General features: G+C 49.3%; 3 protein-coding genes across 3 annotated transcripts; 1 reads left to right on the top strand and 2 right to left on the bottom strand.

Annotated features, from left to right (window-relative positions):
* Positions 1-459: 459 nt before the first annotated feature.
* TrAtP1_008548 (uncharacterized protein) lies at positions 460-5,400 on the top strand. Its single transcript, XM_014086838.2, has 3 exons — positions 460-3,052; positions 3,114-4,675; positions 4,742-5,400. Exons 1-3 carry the CDS (start codon positions 733-735, stop codon positions 5,075-5,077), a joined length of 4,218 nt encoding a protein of 1,405 aa, XP_013942313.2. The 5' UTR covers positions 460-732; the 3' UTR covers positions 5,078-5,400.
* A 245-nt stretch (positions 5,401-5,645) lies between these two features.
* TrAtP1_008547 (uncharacterized protein) lies at positions 5,646-11,572 on the bottom strand. Its single transcript, XM_014086837.2, has one exon. The coding sequence runs from the start codon at positions 10,915-10,917 to the stop codon at positions 6,058-6,060; it is 4,860 nt and encodes a 1,619-aa protein (XP_013942312.2). The 5' UTR covers positions 10,918-11,572; the 3' UTR covers positions 5,646-6,057.
* Positions 11,573-12,097: 525 nt separating this feature from the next.
* Positions 12,098-15,273, bottom strand: TrAtP1_008546 (uncharacterized protein). Its single transcript, XM_014086836.2, has 2 exons — positions 14,405-15,273; positions 12,098-14,349 (listed from the first exon to the last, which is right to left on the bottom strand). The coding sequence occupies exons 1-2, from the start codon at positions 15,239-15,241 to the stop codon at positions 12,655-12,657; spliced, it is 2,532 nt and encodes an 843-aa protein (XP_013942311.2). The 5' UTR covers positions 15,242-15,273; the 3' UTR covers positions 12,098-12,654.
* Between the last annotated feature and the right edge of the window lie 43 nt (positions 15,274-15,316).

Here is a 15,316-nt window from a genome sequence, read left to right as displayed (position 1 = left end):
CCGTAGCTACACTGCTACCCCTCACCTGCCAACGGTCGCAGGCACTACAGGGCACTACAGGGCACTACAGGTATCGAGTACCTGAGCTTCAGCCCCTCCAAGTTTGCATTGCCGCGAGATGGAGATGCATCGACAACTGGATCCCGGCTCCATCAAACGCATCTGCGCTACCCAGAACCCTAAATTATTTGCGGACACGGCCGCCAGCAATTCCCATGGCTTCCGCATATGCGATTCGCACAGCCTGCCAGATCCAGGTAGCTTTCCCGGGTCTCGCGCTCGCCTCCGAGCCTGCTGGGTCCTGAAGTGCCCTGTAACGTAAACAAGTAAAAGTACAGTGGTCAGTAGTAGAGCACTGCCAGCCTAGAGGCGAAGATCGGCACAGCTCTAGCGGCATCAAGTTATCCCAACTAATGCAGCAGGTACGGATACATGTCGCCTCACCCGCTGTCCTTTCTTAGCAGCATCCCATTGCAACCTTCTTCACTTCTCGCTCGGATTTGTTTCTGCCCTACATCCCCCCGGTTCTCTTGGCATCGCCTTCCCCGTCACATCTCCCCATCGCCCTCCTCGATCTCGCCGGCTTAGCTTAGCTTCGACCGATTTCCACACTTTCTGACTTCACTGCTTGCTTTACTCTCGAGGATGCGCTCAGCTTAAAACTCGACAACGGCATGTGCTTCTTGCAGCTTGACATATTTGACGTAGTACACCAACTCGAACCCTCAGATAATGGACTTGTCGCGACGAGATGAGTTGGAGAGCGCCCCAAGCGAACCCGTCTCGGCTGACGACGCCAGAGCAAATGACGATCAGACGCTCGCCTCAGCCAAGAGTGCAAGATCCGAGCATTTGTCAGGTTACCAGTCACCTCCTCCAACTGACCTCGCTGACCGAGTGTTTCCAATCCGCTCGGTAGTTCGCGTGGACCCTTTTACCGACGACGACCTGTTCCCCCACCTGGCCGAGGCTGACAATCAAGGCCCTGGCATACCAGTGCACCTGCTCAGCTCTGCCAACCGGCCAGAATCTTGGAACGATGCTCGAAGGCCAGAGCTTGAGCCCATGTCACCAACATCTCCATCTTCATCAGATGACCGAGCTGCTCAAATCCGCAAAAAAAGGGCCATGAGTGGACCCTACAGCAGCCTCCAGGCGGATGCCGTCCGTCACAGCTCGTCGACGCCTTTAAACTTGGACCTAGCTATTTCAGATAAGGATGACGATGATGTCAAAAGCTCTGAAGACGGTGGTTCTTTAGTCCCGACCGAAGTACCTCTGAACCCCGATGATCAACCATCAGACGATTTCCAGCATGTTGTAACTCCTTTTACGCACGTCATAACTGACGACGGTCACGCCGTCATCACTGGGAGAGACAGCGTTTTGCAAAGATGTGAAGAAGAGCCCATTCATATCCCAGGTGCTATTCAGAGCTTCGGTGTCCTCTTAGCCATGTGCGAGGAGAGTGAAGGCCAGTTCCTTGTGCGATATGTCAGCGAGAACTCTCAGAATCTCCTCGGCCGCACGCCTCAGCAGCTATTTGAACTTGCGAGCTTCCTGGATATCTTAAGTGAAGAGCAACAAGACAACCTCCTGGATCATATCGACTTCATTCGAGACGAGGACGCTGACCCTGCTGCTAATGGACCAGAGGTCTTTAGCCTCTCGGTCCGAGGCCAAAGAGGAATAAGACCTACAAAGCTCTGGTGTGCAATGCACATAAACCCTGCCCACCCCGATTTGATCATCTGCGAATTTGAAAGGGACGATGATCAAGAATTTCCTCTCCGACCGCCGGAAGAAAAGACGACCCCTGTTACCCCTACGGATACCCTCAACGGCAACCCTACATCAGAGCAAATTGGAGAAAGTACAGAGATTCTAAGCAAGCCACTAAGGATTTTACGGAGCGCCAGGAAGAAGCGAGGCGACCAGGGCGCAATGCAGGTGTTTGATATCATGTCACAAGTTCAGGAGCAGCTTGCTTCAGCCCCTGATCTTGACATCTTCCTAAAGGTCCTCATTGGGATAGTCAAAGAGCTCACAGGATTCCACCGAGTCATGATATACCAATTTGACTCTTCTTGGAACGGAAAAGTTGTGGCCGAGTTGGTTGATGCTTCCAAGACTTCAGATTTATACAAAGGGTTACACTTCCCGGCATCTGATATCCCCGCACAGGCACGCGATCTATATAAGCTGAACAAGGTTCGGTTGCTCTACGACCGAGATTTGCAATCCGCTAGAATGGTTTGCCGGACGAAAGAAGATCTCGACGTACCTCTCGATATGAGTCATGCGTATCTGCGGGCCATGTCTCCTATTCATTTGAAATATTTAGCTAATATGGCAGTGCGATCATCCATGTCAATCTCCCTCAATGCTTTTAACGAACTTTGGGGGCTGATGGCATGCCATTCTTATGGTAATCACGGCATGCGTGTCTCATTCCCGATTCGGAAAATGTGTCGCTTGGTGGGAGATACGGCCTCGAGAAATATCGAAAGACTGTCATACGCATCGCGACTGCAGGCTCGCAAGCTGATCAACACCGCTCCAACCGACAAGAATCCGACTGGATATATCATTGCATCTTCTGATGATCTATTACGGTTATTTGACTCGGACTTTGGTCTGCTATCCATTCAAGGGGAGACCAAGATCCTAGGGGCTATTGAACAGAGCCAAGAAGCTCTGATCACGCTCGAATATCTTCGAATGCGCAAACTGACATCGATTGTTGCGTCTCAAGATATTACCGAGGACTTTCCGGATCTACAATACCCTTTGGGATTTCAGGTCATTGCGGGATTATTATATGTGCCCCTGAGTGTTGGGGGTCACGACTTCATTGTCTTTTTCCGCAAAGGACAGATTAAAGAAGTCCGATGGGCTGGAAATCCCTACGAAAAAAAGCTTCGAGAAGGCACCGCGGGCTATCTAGAGCCTCGAGCAAGTTTCAAAACGTGGAGTGAGATTGTTATTGGTAAATGTCGCGAATGGGCTGAAGAGCAAATTGAAACTGCGGCGGTTCTCTGTCTAGTCTACGGTATTATTTCCCACTTGTCAAGTTAAATATGAGAGCTATATACTGATTATTCCATGTATAGGCAAGTTTATCGAAGTCTGGAGAGAAAAAGAAGCCGCTCTACAAAACACTCGACTTACAAGACTTCTCCTGGCCAACTCGGCGCACGAAGTTCGCACACCACTCAATGCTATCATCAACTATCTTGAAATTGCTCTAGAGGGGTCACTCGATCAAGAGACTAGGGATAACCTCGCAAAGTCTCATTCGGCGTCAAAGTCGTTGATTTATGTTATCAACGACCTCTTAGACCTGACTAAGACCGAGGAAGGCCAGCATTTGACAGTCCAAGAAACTTTTGAGCTTTCTACTTGTATAGATGAGGCCACCGATCCTTTCCGCGCTGACGCAAAACGGAAAAATATCGAATACCAGATCACAAAGCATCCCGGGTTACCCAGGTTTGTTCGAGGTGATAACCGGCGTGTTCGCCAGGTCATCACAAATGTTACGGCAAATGCGATTGCTCATACAACTTCTGGCTATGTTAACGTGGATGTTCTCGTTTCCGAGGTCAGAGAGGATCGGTCAGTCGTGATACAAATTGTGATTGAAGATTCTGGCTGCGGCATGAATCCCCAACAAACAGAAGCCCTCTTCCGAGACCTTGAGCAAGTTAGTACAGAGGGATCGCCACTACAGGCGGCAAATGATGAAAAAAATAAAAAGATGAAGACGTTGGGACTTGGTCTAGCCGTCGTGGCTCGAGTCATCCGAAATGAAGGCGGTCAGCTAAGGCTTAGATCGAAAGAAGGGGAAGGCTCGCAATTCATTATTCAGTTACCCTTTCAACTCCCCGACGAATTACCAGATGCAGAGGGCGCTGGATCTACCCATAGCGCTATTTCCTATACCTATGAGCTTTCGTCAACCAAGTCGCTACCCCTGGCGCAAGAGAACGAGATTTTGCTGGTCGATCACAGTAAAACTTCAATGGCAGATACGATTTCCTTGGGACGACAGAGTCTTGATAGCCACCAAAGTGTTATGAGTCAAGATGGAAGCCAGAAAAGCGACGCGGACCGCTTAATCGACGCCATTAAAACTCCTCTTTCATTAGACAAAGCGGGAGACAAAGATGTCGAATATTTCTCTGCTAAAGCTCATACGTCAACCGCTTCGAACAGAATTAGCAACACGAGCTTCGGAAGCTTCACAAACTTCACTGCTCCTCTAAATGAACCTCCTACTCAAAAGATTTCTAACAATTACAATGATGAGGATCCTGGCGCTTCCAAGGTTCGTGACTCGAAAGTACCAGTTCGAGCAATCAAGGTACCGGACGAGTACATAGATATACCTTCTTCTTTCAAAGCCGAGAAGAAGGTGGCGGGAGATGGTTCCGAAGTTGATACCGATGCAACCGTAACGAAACGCCGGCCCAGTTTAGTAAGCAGTACAACGGCAGAGAGTAACGCCCTGCATGTGCTTGTTGCAGAAGATGATCCTATCAACATGAAAATCCTGAAGAAGAGATTGGAAAGAGCCGGTAACAGCATCCATCATTCAGTAAACGGACAGGACTGCGCAGAAACGTACAGTGACAACTCATCTGCGTTTGACGTTGTCCTGATGGATATGCAGGTAAGCCGCGATCGCTTTCCGGATACTTCATATGGCTTCTTCAAAAATGCTAATATTACTTTTCAGATGCCTATTGTGGACGGTCTTACTAGTACAAAGATGATTCGAGAATTGGAAACATCATCTGAGCACAAGGGCCTTTCGGCCTTGGCTTCGAAATGCGGCCATATTCCCATATTTGCCGTATCAGCCTCTCTAGTGGAAGAGTTGAAAAATACCTACGTCGAAGCAGGCTTTGATGGATGGATCTTGAAGCCGATTGATTTTAAGAGACTTTCGACGCTCCTAAAGGGCATTTATGATGCTGAAACGCGAGATTCATGCATCTACGTGCCTGGAGAGTGGGAAAAGGGTGGCTGGTTTACAGAGTCGACCAAGGAGGTCGTTGTAGGAACTAATTGAAAAAGTAATGATATTAACGAAAGCTTTCTCACTGTATAAGGATTATAGGGAAATGCAGGTATACGAAAATATGTGGGCGTTGGGGTGTTGGGATGAGAATTGTTTCCTTTTGATTGCTTTTTTTTTATGAATAGCTTTTACTTGGGCGATAGACGAGCCATTATAGATTCATTTTTTGGGAGATTACGGCAGGTCGGTCATACACTATAGCGGATTCGAAGGGGGAGGAACTGGAAATTATGTCATGGCATATGGTATTTGGCAGGTATATGAATTGCTACGGTGCTTTAGCTGAGCTAGAGCATAATAATCCATAATAAGAGGCATTATAAGAAGATGAGTTTATGAATATCGTCCTTTTTAAAGCAATTGAGACGCGAATTTTGCGATTCTGCTAGTTATTGCCTTGTGAAGATTTGGGCCATCCAGTGTATATGCTATTATTATTCAGTGAAAGGCTTTGATGGTATAGCTACCTAGCTTCTTGAACTGCAGCAGGATAAATCGAAAATCATATGTCCATGGGCCTGATAGTCGGGTATGAGAGACCGTACTTGAGCGGAGAATGGATATTAAAGGCTCTGTTGGCCATATTGATGATTGCGAATAAAAACGCAAATGGTATCTACTTAAGATACAATACTACTAACTAAAATCAGACCTTCTACCTATAGAACATTTTAGAATCATTAGAAGTTCCTCTTTTACCCAACACTTCCTGGAAAAAAAGAAAAACAGAAGAAGAGGGGGTCAGGAACCATGTACGTGTAAATTGCAAGCCATATAACCAATTCTCGTGCTTTCCCAAAGTAGTCAGCGTTCCCAAGACGAAATGAAGGTAAGAATAGGAGCTCATTCAGTATGAGATCCAGAAAAATAAAAATATGAATACAAAAATAGAAAAGATAAAGAAAAAAAAAAAAAGAAAAGAAACATTGTACCCAAGATAAAACGCCTTATATCAAACAATAGCATCAACATCATTTCCTAAATTTCAAGATTCTCTGAAATAGACCCGGCTTAGTTTCGTGGTTCTCCTCCTGAATGTTGTGCTGGCCAACAATGCCCAAAAAGACCTGGTCAAGCGTCGTGGTGCTGACACTGTAGTGCTCAACGCCGAGACGAGCCTTGTTCTCTTCAAACAAGACTATGAGCCGTCCAATGGCGCCTTGGCTGATATCACTCCCAATGGGCGTCACATCATCGGCACTTGGACCTTCAGTCAGGGACAGAACCTCGCTCGAGAGGACCGAGAAGCGTAACTGTCCATGATACATTTTCGATTCAAGGTTGGCTGTGGGCAAAGCGTCGCGAATCCACGACGTGATGGCATTCATCTCCTCTTCTGTCGTTCTGGGCGCTGTGCTCGACACAAGGTGCACGTGCAAAGCATCGCCGAAGCGGTGTCGCAAGTCATCGGGTGTGCCGAGCGCGAGCATCCGTCTGGCTAGAATGCCAGCACGACCTGCCAAGGCATCGGCTTCTTCCATGCTGTGCGTTGTCAATAGGATGGATCGTCCGGGAACTGTTGCCTGGAGCGTCTTCCACATGACTCGCTTTGCGGCAGCATCTAGACCTGACGAGGGTTCATCAAGCAAGACAACCCCAGGATTGCCCATGAGGGCGATTCCCAGACTGAGTTTGCGCTTGTTACCGCCCGAGAGAGCTGCTGCCATGCGCGTTGAAAAGGAGCTGAGGCCCACGGCCTGTAAGACGGCAGTAACATTATGCTCAATGTCAGGGATACCTCGGACTTGAGCGTAAAACTCAAGATGTTCTCGAACTGTCATCTGATCCAGAGCGTCGATTTGAGGACAGACACCAAGATTTGCTCTCGCGCCTGCCAAATTCTTCGTCACAGATACACCTTCGATAAAAATGTCACCGCCATTCAGATTGGGCTTGAGATCGCCCCGGACCAGTGATATAGTAGTAGACTTTCCAGCTCCATTGGGGCCTAAAAGGGCAAAGACCTCGCCGCGCTTAACGCCAAAGCTAACGTTATCCACGGCAAGGTTCTTTCCAAATGACTTTGTTAAATGCAAAATCTTGAGGCCATCGTCGTCTGTGGAGTTTGTGATTCTGGCCACCTCATCGCCCACTTCCTCATCGGGCAAGGCGGAGTCTTCTGGGTGCTTATGGCGATTAAACAAGGCTCTTGCAGAAGACCCTACGTTTCCACCATCGAACCAAAGTAGAAGTCCAAATAAGACGAAAGATTGGATAATAAGATAGAGGATGGGGCCTCCGTATTGTTTAATGCCACCGGGATTTGCAGCAAGTTCGTTGCCATCGCAAGCAGTAGAGAAGAGGTTGGTTGCTAGGAATAGAGCTCTGGTCGCAGAGCCGATGGGCATGAAGGCCGAGATCACGTAATGACAGACCAAAAGAGTGCTGTCAATCTTGGAGACCTCAACATACGTGACGACACAGACGTAGGCGATTAAGTAGCCGAGGAAGAAGACCGCTTGTAAAGCAGCCGCCCAGGCGAATGTGGCAAGTTGAGATTTGGTGAAGAGAGAGACAAAGTAGGCCACCAAAATGGAAGCCAGGCCGTATAGGAAGAGGACCACAAAGATGTACTCGATGTGGAACCAAATGTTGGATAGCCCGGCCCATAGAGCGGTAACAACTGCTGCCCCAACAAGAGCCATGGAGAAATCAAATATCAGATAGGCCATCCATAACGGAAAAGGCCTGACGCCATTAGAATACTGCAGGCTGCGCACGAATTTCCTCCGTTCGTTGCTCGGGTACAGGGCGAAGAATGCGGGATAGCAAGAAAGTGCCAGGCCCATATAGATGACTAGATTTAAAGCCTTGCCAATTGTAGGATTGAAAGGGACATCAAAGGAGGACCATGATGTTGCAATCGTAGTGTTGGTCAGCAAGACGTCTAGGAACTGCTGCGCCGTGAGTGGGCTCGTGACGAACAGGTTGGCAACCCAAGCAATAGTAGGGTTTGTGGTACTATCACCGAGCCAAAGACCTGTTGTCACGTTTGCGTAATTATCTTTTACAAACTGATTGAACTCATCAAACGAGTCAACAAGGTGTAGGTTGCTAAGAGAAGCTGCGGCAATGCTGAAGATCGGACCAGGGCTGCCAGCAAAGACGGGTTGAAAGAGACCCGAAACTCGCGATAAGTCAAATTTGTCAGAAGGTCCAGCAAGGAAAACAAGGCTGTCATCAGCGCCGATTTGAGTGAAAGCATCTTCCGTATCCGAGGTCGAGGCCTGATCGCCGGGCTTGCAGCCTGTTGGTGCACTGTCTTTCACAAACAGAGATGTCAATCCCGCCGCGGCAATTGGAAGTAAGAATGCAATAGCATAGAGAACCCAGTTCCTCTTTAGAATTGTCCAGCGCTTCTTGAAAAGAATAAGAGCCTGTTCAAAATATCCTACTCGCCTGCCGTCGAGCAGCTTGAGACCAAGGCCCGGTTCTGTCGGGGGACTGCTGGTGCCTCGCGAAGAGCTGTTGTCGTCTTTGACTGGCATCTTTTCGACAATAGTCTCTCGGAAAACCTCTTCGTCCTTGATCTCCTCGGCAACCTGCAGAAACACATCTTCTATGGTTGGGCCAGAGAAGCGGAAGTCTGTGATGTTGGCCTTTTGAAGCGCCTTGATAACCTGGGCAGCAAGGCCGGACGTGGGGGCAACATATGTTATCAGATCAAAGGCGTCATTCTTCTTCACGCCATCAATGATGGGAGATTCCTTGATGCCTGGATTTTTGTGCACGTTGACCCTATAGCCACCTCCAAGCTTATCTTTCAACTCAACGGAAGAGCCTTCAGCCCGCAGTGTTCCCTTGGACAGAATGGCGATATGATCAGCAAGGAGGTCAGCCTCATCCAAGAAATGCGTCGTCAGAATCAAAGTCCTCTTTCCTCGCTCGGCTAAGAGAATGTCCCAAAGCTTCCGACGAGACAGCGGGTCAATACCGCTGCTCACTTCGTCCACACAGCAAACAGCACTTCCACCTGCCAACATCATTCCAAGCTGTAGTTTTCGTTTTTGGCCACCAGATAGGGTTTTAGCACGAGCCTTTCGTTTATGAGGGAGATCAATAGAATTAATCAACTCAGTAATTTGCTCCTTAGTCGCGGGCGCATTTGGTGACTTGAGTTTGTCAAATATGATGAGATGCTCTTCGACAGTAAGGTCGTCCCATAAGACGTTCTTCTGTGGCGCGATGCCCATACCACCCTGCCCATCAATTGTAATTAACCCGCTAGTTAGCTTATTCAGACCGGCAATGGCATCTAGAGTTGTACTTTTTCCACTTCCATTAGCACCCAAGAGAGCCACAATCTGGCCTTTCCTAACACTAAAGCTGAGCTTGTTGACCGCCACAACAGGCTCCTTTGGCTTGGAGCCCAATGCAAATAGGCGCGAGAAGATGCTAGGCTTGTAAATTTTGGTGAAGCCATCTAGCTGGATGGCATTATCGCCAAGACTGCCATCCCCAGCTCCCAAGATCTTGCGGCCCTCCGTTGAGGTGCCGTAAAATCGTGATTCAATGAGTGCGGCGAGAAGGGGGTATACAAAAATATGAACGATCAAGAAGATCCAAAGAGCAATACCTGGAAGATCCCAGGGGCTGCCCGGGGCTGTCTCAACAAGATTGGTGGCCCTGTCTTTCCTCTCAAAGCGAGACATGAGCGTGATAAAGTAGACATAGGCACACGGCGAGAAAAGCAGCGACAAAATCACTACAGGTCCCGTTGTCGGCTGTGTCAGAGACTGGGCCAAGATGCCAAGCAACAGAATGGCAAGAATAGCGGTAATACCGCTGAGCTGGGCCTTTTTGAAGAAGGACGCAAACAAAACAGACATGGAGGCAATGGCAAGACCAGCGGTGATGTGGAAGAGAAGGACAATCCCAAGACTGGTGTACGCAAATACACCGTACTTGACGATGATGGATCCTATAATCCACGCTGGGGCATATATAATGGAGAAGGAAAGATGGTGAGAAATGATACGAGCCGCCAGCGCCATCCACGGTTTGCGAACAGGCATCATCGCATCTACAAGCTGCGACATGCCAGTCTCACGCTCGGTAGCAATGTGGCCAGTCAAGTGGTATGAAATCCAAATCACAGAGGCAATGAAGGCAACTCCCATGAAGCTTGTAATGGCCTTGTGGAAGATTTCCCTGACTTTGACTTCTCTCTGTTCCTGGCTCATGCTGGTGTAGGGCATCTCCTGGGTCTTGGCGAGGGCCTGAGGCGCGCTGGTGTGGTTCATGCCGGCAATGATGCCGTCGATGGTACGCTGAATAGGCAACAGATAGACCTCTTCCGGATTATCGCTCCTGTCAACATTGATCTTGATGGGGCTGCTCGTCATCTCCGCATCCGTGCGAATGGTATAGTTCCATATGGCCCCCTTTCCCTCGTTTGGTGAGGACCGCATGACGACAGCCCCAAAGCAAGCCGTGACTCCCCGCAAGCTACTCCGACACTCGGTGAGCAGAGTATCCTCGCTGCTCGTCCGCACAACATTGACGTGAGGCCCCTGCGTCTCTATCTGCGTTTGGAGCGAATCCAGTACTTTCTCGATATTGCCCCCCGTGAATCCGTTGTCGATCAAAACGATCTTGTTTCGCCCGCTACTGAAAGCGTCGTCAAAGGCCTGCGAAAGCGACTTGATGGGATGCACCGAACCGAAGCCATAGAGCGCAGGCGGAACAAACAGGTTCTTGGCGAAGCTGAAGAAGGCGGCCAGGATGATGGGGACGAGGAAGGCCATAACAAAGACCTTAAGAGGATGGCGGAGTAGTATATGTCGAAAGTTCTTGGACATTAGAGTCCAGACTTGTTTGATGAAAGCCATGGTGGCGACAGGCGAGCTCGATGGCCGTGAGCTTTGGGGAGCGTAATTGGATATCCCCTGCGGTCCTTTTGCGCTTCAACATGAAGTCCAACTTCAAAAGAGAGAATTAGGCGCACACAATACGCTTATTAGTTACGCACCGCCGAATAGCGAAGATGCAGTATAAGAAAGAGAATGAGAGATTAAGGGTTAGAGGTTGCATACGTTGCCTCTTCGACCCGCGCGCAAAGGGCTAAGCTCGTACTGGCGCTTCAGATATATTCGCCATCAGATGGCGCGCTGCCTGACTGCTAGAAGAAGAGGCGAAGCGCCGAAAAGCCGTGGCGTAACAAGTCGGCGGCACTCAGGGCTATGCGAAGACGTCGAATGCGATGAATGGGTCGACGCCGTGTCTGACCGTTGACGATTTGGAAAACGACAGGCCCCATACGGAGTTGTTTTTAGCGAGACTCGGCATTGACCAGGGAGGCGGTTCCTGGCCTAGCTCTGCGGCAGCCTCTTCTTTCTCCTTTTCTCAGCCGGCGATGCTGGTGGCCTGAATTCGAATCCGAATTCGCTATATCTGATGGCAGCACATGCACCTAGAGAAAGAAGATGAAGAGAGCGAAATGCATCTGCAGCGCCACCCGGGCCATCGCGCCGTACCGAGTTCGCCTGGCCTGAACGCCTCAATCCAGGCAAGACGATCCAGAGCAGCTGTTGCGCCCTCGATGAAAGTCAATTGGCCTAGCGGAGGGATCACTCCACAATTTACGCGGAGGGTATACGCGGACGCTATAAAGACGCCCGCCTCGGGAATTCAGCCACGGGTGAGAAAGTATCCGAACAAGTTTCGGAGATTCGGTTGCTTTGCAGTTTGTTGCAGCAAGGCATTCTGCTGTATCGCTGTATAGCCAACCAATACATGCTAATAGATAAATACACTGAGTTAAAGCTACCTAGTCATCTAACAAGAGAAGTGAACAGCCCAAAGCTGAGCACAGCCAGAATACTACTTGGTAGCTCCACCCTATTCGGGCTTAAAAGCCGGAGCTCTTTGTTGCACCGATAAACCTACCAATTCATAAAGCCTCACAAAAGCCACGGATTACGCATTCAAAGTCCACAATCACTCGCCGCTCATATTGAGGTAAACAATTCATCATTCAAGAGATAAATAGATGAGGTTATCCGCGTATCTGCCAGTTGGATTCTTATCAAAGAGCTCAATCTTTCCCGTCAGCTCTTTAATTCCTATCCCGATTAACTAGTTTGCTGGCACCGAGCCTTGACCGGGATTCGGGAAGACGTCGATCCGACTTATATTGCAGCCTGCGCGTCCTGTTTTGCTCAGCCTCTTCTCTTTTTGCCCATGTCTATTACTGTATGAGGCGAATGGGTATTGTTGCTCGAAAGGGAGTAGTTTTTTCACACTGAGGTCGTGTACCTGTATGCCTTGCACAAACAGGGATTTATTGTGTACTCTGTAGACGATGGCAAAAACAAGAATACAAACAGTGAAACGGACAGACGGGCTTCACTAGGGGCTACTGAGCCCATTTAAGTTGCCTGTCCATGTTCGAGGCGGTTCCATAGATCTAGCTAAAATGGAAGGCTGAATTAGTCCTGAAAGCAACAAAATTAGAAACGTACGACGTACTTTAAATGTAGCCGAAAACGTAAAATCAAGCCGCAGACAGACAAAAGGTCAGCATGTATTGATATATATAAGAGTCACATGGTCATGTCGTCCACTCATCATTCAACCATAAATCCACCGCCCCCTTCATCAGCATCATCGTCGCCAACCAAAAATCCACCTCCTCCTCCGTCATCCTCGTCGTCAACCACCATGTCAAACTCCTCAGTCTCATCACTTTCCGCACCCTTTGCCCATGCTTCAAATTCTGCGTCTTTATCCGCCTGCTGTCTCTCCTCCTCTCCCACCCCGCTCCATATCCTCTCCCGGATCCTCAAGCCCATCATAAACCGCCTCCAGAGCTTCAGCGCCGCGTATCGCCTCTTCTCATCTTCCACCTCTTGTTCTAGATCGAGCATGCCCTGGATGCCTGCCCGAACAGCCTCCTCAAACTCTTTTGCAATGACAACGCCGCTCAACACAGCCGTGCCCTGTCGCCCCTTGAATGAAAATCCCGTGAGTGCCGGTGCACAGTCAATCCCTAAAACATACGCCGCACGCCTAGCGTATTCGTCTGCGATGTGAACGCCGCCTTTGGGGACCATGCTGGGTACATATACTTCGATGTTTCCAAACTTGTTTTTCGGGACACGTCCATTCCGTACCGGGGCTGGCTCATATAGTTCTGTTTGGTCCATTGTATACACTGGAGTCCCCGCATCCCCATCTTCATCTTCTCTTTGATCGTGTTCGCCAAATCTAGACCTCTTGCTTGTCACTCGTTTGGGCAGCCACTTGGCCGGAATCTCCATTGGCTTTACCTCACGGCCGAGTCGGAACCACTTTTCGGCACTTCTTGCGACTCGTACATCCTTTCTCCGGAAGACCTTTTCCAGCGGAGCTCTGGCTCCGGCTGCGACCGTTCCAGACGGTACAGCTCCCGGAATGAGCACTTCATGTCGGCGAAGGTGGCGCTCTAAAGCATATACAGGATGATCCTTAAAGTCCTGCACGTTTCTAGGCATTGGCTCCCTCGCCTCGACTCCAGCTAGCTCGACGTCTTCGATCTGGTCTAGATCACTGGGAGTCTTGGGCCAATACATCTTCATAACTCTATTCCACCACCGTCTGCCATCGTCTAGCGCAGTTTCTATGCGCAATTTTCGAGTCTTTGCTGTATATGCCTTCGCATATCGTCGAGTGACATCCTTTGCAGTGCCATCTGCGTTGAACGCAATAACGTAGCTTAGAGAATTCTCTTTATCCGTAATGGGAGGCTCAAAGATCTTTGGCTTCCAAAAAGAATTCATCACAACCGGATCCGTGGGCTGCCATTTCTGGTGCCCAACGTCTAGTATTTCGACCCAGTATACTGGATAAGGTGACTCGCGAATTCGTTTAGGCGCTTCGAATGATTGGCGAGGCCGATAAGGGGCTGCTCTGGGCTCGAAGTTGTAATCTGATGCGTTTGGGTGCCCCAGTCTGCGCCTAGCAGTAGAGGGTCCAGCGGAAGAAGCGGCTGACGAGACAGCGTTTGCCATTTCTCGGTACTTTGCTACCTGCGATAGCATCTGTTCGGTTTTGTTGGGAGCCGCTTTCGGTTTGAGATTCCCTTTAGGTTTCGGCAGTGTAGGCCCTGTGGAGCCAAACGAAAGAGGTTGTAGCGAACATACAAGTCGTGCACGAACACCGATGCTTCTCAGTAGGGCGCAATACAACTGAGCTCCAACATCCCGCGAGCCTTGGAGTGTCTTGGCTGCTTCTCTAAAATCTGATTTATCCAGGCATGATTCCATATCACTGGGAGGTTCATACTGGAGACGATATCAGAAACGAGATTTTGGAGTCATCAGGAATAAAGATACGTACGCTGCTAAGATGGACCACCTCTTCCGCCCACAGTGACCTTCTCATGCCGCGCTCTGTAATCTCATATTGTGTCGTCCACATCTCAGAAACTAGCCTTAGTCCATTTTTAAGGCTCTCAGTCCTTCCAAATTGCGATAGATTCGTCCCCGGAGTCAGATACTGAATCATCTTGTCTGTTAGGTGGGACCGAAGTTGAGATTGAACCTGAGGATCATTGCACCAGTGATTCCGCCTCGCCACATGAGATAATAGACATATCAAATGAGCTTTGTGAATATCAAGCCGGCGCTCTCGTTCTTCTTTGGTGATGGGTTTTCGTCTATCCGCAGCTTGCTTCGACGTCATTGTAGCTTTTTGTGCCGATAGATTGAGCTCCAATTCCTTTGGTTCCTGCGGTTCAGAATCCCCGTCTGGTAGGGGCATCATCACGTCGACATCTTCAAACCGCAAATCTTCGTCTTCCTCGTATTCATCCTCATCCGATCCCAGCTCGACCGTTTGAATAGTGGGCTCGGGAATAGCAACATCTTCAAATTCCGCATCGTCGTCATCATCTTCACCCTCTTCATCGAGGCTCTTTCCTTGAGTAGTTTTTGACCTCGAAGCTGCAGTTATTGGCGCTGGAGTCGGTTCTGTTGGTCCTGCTGGCTTACTACTAGTATGCGACGGAGCACCTTCACGTCTTCTTTTCAGTGGCCTCTCTGATGAACTTGCAGCTGGCGCAGCGACTCCAGCTTCAGTCAGCATTTCTTGATATATATCCGGCTCATCTCCGCCAGCGGAATTCGCCTGTTGCCGGCCACCTCTTTGAGGGACGTTGCGTTTCCTTCTGACCATTCTCACATAACATGGTAGAAGTTGGCGTTAATCCAGGTTTACTTCACTGCGGGCGTAGACCCGCGATCTCAGTAA

The sequence above is a fragment of the Trichoderma atroviride genome, chromosome 4 (assembly GCF_020647795.1).
Source record: "Trichoderma atroviride chromosome 4, complete sequence".
NCBI lineage: Eukaryota > Fungi > Ascomycota > Sordariomycetes > Hypocreales > Hypocreaceae > Trichoderma > Trichoderma atroviride.
This window is presented reverse-complemented; position numbering and strand designations above follow the sequence as displayed.